A 6,649-nucleotide genomic window follows, 5' to 3' on the forward strand; every position below is an offset into this window, starting at 1 on the left:
CACATCGAACTAAAAAGTTAAAAATAATTTTTAAAATTAACTTAAAACAATAATGAACGAAAAATACTAGTATTATTGTGAAAAAAAGCGTCAGGCGCTCAATATACAAAAAATATGGCATAAAGCACCCACGCTTTTTTTCACAATAATACTAGTATTTTTCGTTCATTATTGTTTTAAGTTAATTTTAAAAATTATTTTTAACTTTTTAGTTCGATGTGCTTTAAAAGCGTGTTTTTTAGTTTTTTTAAACTATATTTATTTTTCACTTTTTAGTTTCATGTTATGATAGTAGTTAATATCAATATCATGGTTGTAACGGGTAACGGGAAATAAGGGTTCGATTCCGGAGAGGGAGTCTAAGAAACGGCTACCACATCCAAGGAAAGCAGCAGGCGCGTAACGTGGAGGTAGTGACGAAAAATAACGATACGAGAATCATCCTCCGTAATCGGAATGAATACACTACATATCTCTTAATGAGAATAAAGTGTATTAATATATAAGTTTTAATAGTAATTAGAATATATATATATTTAAAGGGACTTAAGTACGTAAACGTATCATGCATGAGGTATAGCCGTGTTTATGTGGGCGGGCATGGCGGAGGGAACATTATACACGAGGCATAAACGGCGGCAGAGGCGTCGGCTGTAGGAATATATAAATGAATATTAACATATACGTATATACGTATAAATATAAATATATATTTATTAATATTAGCGGTGGCGGTAGGAATATATAATCTTCGCATAATATCGTGGCACTTTTGCTGGCGTCGAAGACGCGATGTCCGGCGTGATTCTCGGGCGTCAATAGGTTAGCAGCGTAGATGACGACGGTGCGCGAGTGCGGATCAGTTTGTTGACGATGTTATTTTGACAATGGGAAGAAGACTACGGTATAGCGGCGGGACGTCGTCGGCCGTGAGGCACTTGCTGGACTTTGCACCGCGGCGTAAAACGACGCGGGGCTGTGTCAATTACAATAAAAATTTGTTATATATATATATATACAGAGTGTTCTGTAAGTCAGGAAACGGGTTTCTATTGTTCTCATTGTTTGTAACAATGAGAACAATAGAAACCCGTTTCCTGACTTACTGAACACTCTATATAATTGATGATAAGCGCGCGTCTACGGGTTGGAAAATATTGTTCTCTACGAATGGTGAGCGGGGTGGGGCGAATGCGTTACAACAGTTTAGTCTCAAGGTCATACACGACGGGATACGCGACATAATAACACGTGCCGCGTGGAGTTACAAACTTACAAACAACAACAAACAAACAACATACAAGTGAAACTAATATAAGCGTGTTAAAAACACGTGGCGACGACGATAGGTCTAATCAACTGGACCTTACAATGGTTGACTGGTAGACAAGGCGACGACTCACCATATGGCGAATTTGGTACCGACATACTATCGCACCTCCACCCACTACACGCAACCGGTTCCATCCGGGCCGCAAGTTGAACGCAACCACATAATTCGCCGCAACAGGTTTTATATGAGAACTTTTTGCTATCATATAAAAAAGATAAAAATTTTTTATTGTTACAAATATTATAAATACCAATAATTTTTAAATAATTTGCCAATAAAATAAATTTTATGTCACTGAAAAGCATCATTAATTTAAGATTTTAGTTTATTTCTGTTACGGCGTGCTCTATTATATGAGTATTATTATTTTTTTTTTTTTTTTTATATTGTGATAAGCGGACGATCGGTTTTACTCAGCGGAGAAAAAACAGTCTCCTAATAAATGCCTCACTATGCACATATAGAAAAAGTTCGTGTTATTAATTTATAGTTAAGCGACCAAAGTAATATTATTCTCGTAAAAAGTTAAAATACAGTCCACAGTCGTAACAATTTCAATACTAATTTATCTTTTAGTTCAACTCATATACAGTAATTTGAGATTTAAATCAGAACTTAAGAAATTGTTAAACGTGATTTTTGTAATATTAACAAAATAAATTATATCAATTTATAATAAAAGTAAAAATAACTGAATCAATTATTATCAGCTCAATTCTATAAAAAGTAAATATTACATTATCAACAAATGTATATTATGTGCTTATAAGAAAGTTTTAAATGTTATCCAATAATTGAAAAATCATAGGTAGTTTCGATCTATCAAACATTTTTTTCTACCTAGTAAGCTAGAAACATAACTCAAATAAATAAGTAAAAAAAACATTTAATTGAGTTTATTAAATCATAAACACAATGCTTTGTATTTAAATGTTTAAAAAAAAAATTTGTAAGAAATTTAAAGTGGTTACACAATTAATTAGTTTAAAAATACAATCTTACAACTTTTTTTTCATTATTAAAAATATGTGATTTTGAAACCAATTTATAATTACAATAATCAAAATTTGTTACTTATCAAAACGTACAAGAATTTTTTTTTCTCATAAAATTTTTATCATTACCTTAGACTAATGTCATGCACAAGGTGTTAGTTACATTTTGGAATAATTTAGTTATTATGTATATATAGTACACATAATAAATTTCATTAATAAAGGTTTAGGATATACAGGGTAGCCCACCACTCACTGACAACTTAAATAACTTTTGATCCAGTTAATATTTTTAGCTGATTTTTTTTTTAAATAATAGTTATACGTAAAGTCTATAGCTATATCTCAATAATTATTTTTTTTACATTTTATTAAAAATATTAATTATTTTTTAATTTTAAATAAAATGTTAAAAAAAAATCTAAGATAGCTATTTTGTAGAGTAGAATTTAAGAAAAATTTTAATAAAAAAATATCTTAATAATATTCAGTAGTAAATATTCTGTAGCATTTTAGAGTTTGTGAAAATTTGAATTTTCATGTATTATTTTACGGTATTAAACATTGAATACGTATTGAGAAAAGGACAGAAGAAAACACTATCTTTTCGTGATTACTATAATTTGGAGGTGTGTAACTTTTTCCATGAAAATGACATACTTTTGAATGAGAGTGATAAGCAATAATTGCCTTATCAAATTTCTTATCATGGTATTAATGCCAAGGTTGTAAATTATACAATTTCAATGTTTAATACCGTAAAATAATACATGAAAATTTAAATTTTCACAAACTTTAAAATGCTACAGAATATCTACTACTGAATATTAATAAGATATTTTTTTATTAAAATTTTTCTTAAATTCTACTCTACAAAATAGCTATCTTAGATTTTTTTTAACATTTTATTTAAAATTAAAAAATAATTAATATTTATAATAAAATGTAAAAAAAATAATTATTGAGATATAGCTATAGACTTTACGTATAACTATTATTTAAAAAAAAAATCAGCTAAAAATATTAACTGGATCAAAAGTTATTTAAGTTGTCAGTGAGTGGTGGGCCACCATGTATAGGTCTTAAATGATGTGATAATCATTATTTTTTAATGTAAACTTATTTTACAATTATATAATATTTTGTAAAACTTGTCGTACTTCTTCAAAGATAGGTCTTAATCTTTCTAAATTACCACAAAAGGTCAAAGAACATATGACCATTGTTTTAAAACAATGATCTCGATTCTTACAAAGTGGACATAATTCAGAACTAACTGCATCTACACATAATCCTTGAACCGGAATATTCATCCATTGTTCAACCATATTACCTGATACACAAAATGACACATAAATTAATGTTAATATATAAATGGCTCTACAAAAATATAAACAATGAAAATCCTTCAAATCGAGTTAAATTAATCATTTTTAGCTTCGATGCGAAGCTGAGAAGATATTAATTTTATTATGATGTGTTTTTTTTTTTGTGTCTGTATAGTATACAGTGTATACGCTCAATTTCAGCTCTCGCTCGATTTTGATGAAAAATATGTCAAAAGATCACAAATCGTATCTCGTTGAAGAAATTACCCTCAAAAATTGAAAAAAAATCCCTCGTTAGCCGTAAACAAGGGAAATTCACCAAAAAATTACAAATTTAAAAATCGCTAAATTTCGATATTTTTTTAATTTTTTTTACTTAAAATTGCCATAACTTTTTTAAAAATGACCGAATCAATATAATTTTTTAAATACTTTAGATATTTACCTATCATTTTATATATTTTCGTGAACATTTGACCCTAAACAAGCCCACAGGAAAGGTTTCAAAATGGGGACTTTTTTACAAAAAATTAACTTTTCAATTTAACTTTTGAAAATGTTCCGGAAAGACTGACACTTTTATATATACCTTAAATTAAAGCTAATGTAATATACTTTAATTTGAAAAAAAAAATTGACCTCTGGATTTCTCTTCATGGTGAAAATGACTACCCTATGCAAAAATATGCTCTTTATGTGAAAAAATTCTTGATATTATATTTTACATTTTAGCTTCGATGCGAAAGCTGAGAAGGTATTGGTTTTATTATGATGTGTTTATTTTTATTTTTATTTTTTTTTGTGTTTGTTACCACTTTTTCTTAGCTCTCACCGAACCAATTTCTATCAATGATACGTCAAAAGATCACAAATTGTATCTAGTCGAAGACATTACCCTCAAAAATTGAAAAAAATTTCCTCGTTTCTCGTGAATGGGGGAAACCTTCAAAAAAATTATAAATTTAGAAATCTCTAATTTTCGAAATTTTTTCAATTTTTTTTACTAAAAACTGCCGTAACTTTTTCAAAAATGAACATATCAATATAAATTTTTTTTTTTATAAATGCTTGATGTCTTTACCTATCATTTGATATATTTTTTTTGTAAATTTGACACTTTATCTGCCCACAGGGGGTGATTTAAAAAGACAACTTTTTTAGAAAAAATTAACTTTTTCAACTTAACTGTTGAAAATGTTCCAGAATTTCCGAATCAATATAATTTTTTTTTTTTTTAAATACTTTAGATATTTACCTATCATTTTATATATTTTCGTGAACATTTGATCCTAAACAAGCCCACAGGAAAGGTTTCAAATGGTAACTTTTTTACAAAAAATTAACTTTTCAACTTAACTTTTGAAAATGTTCCGGAAAGACTGACACTTTTATATTTATATTAAATTAAAGCTAATGTAATATACTTTAATTTGAAAAAAAAAAAAATTTAACCTTTGGATTTGTGTACATCGTAAAAATGACTACCATATTAAAAAATTTGCTATTTTTGTGTTAAAATTCTGGGTTTTGTATTTTATTTTAAAATACCGTTCAAGGGTAGTACAGATTTTCATAAATATTATATAAATAATAATTAATATAGCATAGAAAGTTAAACTTATTTAAATTTGTTTGCTTCTTTTAAGTCGAGAAAAATAACTTTGATTTTTGAACTAGCTTAAATAGCCAATTTTTTCAGTCGGTGATAGCAACGTACGGTTGCCGAGTTGGTAAAACTTACGTTTTACACGCTTGGGGTACAAGGTTCCAACCAGCATATGGCTTTGATTTTTTTTGCATTTAGATTCAATAACTTCAATAAAGATTAAGGATCCCATCACTGTATTCGCCACTCGTGAGAAGAATTTTTTTATTCATATTAAAATTATTTTACTATATTTTAAGTTTTAGCTTCGATGCAAAGTTCAGAAGATATTTTTTTGTGACTATCATTTATTTTCTATGCTCTAACTTGACCTACTTTTATCAACGATACGTCAAATGACAACAATTCGTATCTAGTTGAAGATATTACCCTCAAATATTAAAAAAAAATTCTAATTTATCAATGAAACAGTTACTTATGCCATGTTCTCCATACAGACAATAAAAATCATTCATTTCTAATGTTTTCAAAGTATTTATTGACGAATCAAGTTTGGTATGATACGTTCAAATACAAAATTAAATCATTTTACTTTGTAATTTTATAATTTTTTTACTCTATTTGTGTGTGCTACTACTAGACTATAATATTCCAAATTTGTTGGTAACATGTTGCTATATAAATCATTTATAAAAAAAATAATTGTTAGTTTCTCCTGAATTAACAATGGATTTTTACAATTCTAATCAAATTATATAATACGCTCAATTGAGTAAATCTTTTTAACAACTGTGTTTTGATTGGTTCATTTAGTTAGTTATTAAAATTAATTAAGTTCTGAATATTTCCATTGCAGAATCTTTTCAAACACCAAAAGTTACTAGGAAATTATTACTATTAACTTCTATTTAAGTTATCTATAACGATAAAAATGCAAAAAAATATTGAGCTATTCTGATAAATTTACTATAAATAGTATTTATATAACTTCCTAACTGCATATTAATCTTAACGATACAATTTTTTTAATTCTCGTAAAATTTTATATTTAATGATGTCAATTTCAAACTTGCCAATTGAGCTAAAAGTTATGGTAAAATATATTAATTTTTTTTATTATAAACATTCACAAAAATCAACTTTAAACGATTAAAAAATTAGTTAAATATGTTATTATTTTATTATTATTAAATATTCATTATTTTTAACATATTAATAATCAAAATCAGTATTAATTTAAAACAATTTTTTTTTTGTTCTTCATTATTTTTTTTTATATGTAAATACTTATTTTTTATTAATAAGTAATAATATTAAAACTTAGAAGTAATAAAAAAAGTTTAATTGCACATTTGAAAACATCGCGAAAAGTTTATTTAGAAAAGTA

General features: G+C 26.8%; 2 protein-coding genes across 4 annotated transcripts in view; both read right to left on the reverse strand.

The window, feature by feature from the left end:
* LOC126906871 (electron transfer flavoprotein-ubiquinone oxidoreductase, mitochondrial) overlaps nucleotides 1-6,649 on the reverse strand; it is a 138,616-nt gene that overhangs the window by 112,030 nt on the left and 19,937 nt on the right. The gene's annotated exons all lie outside the window — the stretch shown is intronic.
* LOC126906879 (uncharacterized) overlaps nucleotides 2,228-6,649 on the reverse strand; it is an 8,367-nt gene continuing 3,945 nt past the window's right edge. Inside the window, exon 3 of the mRNA XM_050687798.1 lies at nucleotides 2,228-3,661. Within this exon, the coding sequence (XP_050543755.1) occupies nucleotides 3,459-3,661 (203 nt within the window). The 3' untranslated portion in view covers nucleotides 2,228-3,458. The remainder of the gene's footprint in view (nucleotides 3,662-6,649) is intronic.

Source organism: Daktulosphaira vitifoliae, unplaced genomic scaffold (genome assembly GCF_025091365.1).
Source record: "Daktulosphaira vitifoliae isolate Bord-2020 unplaced genomic scaffold, ASM2509136v1 Scaffold_5, whole genome shotgun sequence".
NCBI lineage: Eukaryota > Metazoa > Arthropoda > Insecta > Hemiptera > Phylloxeridae > Daktulosphaira > Daktulosphaira vitifoliae.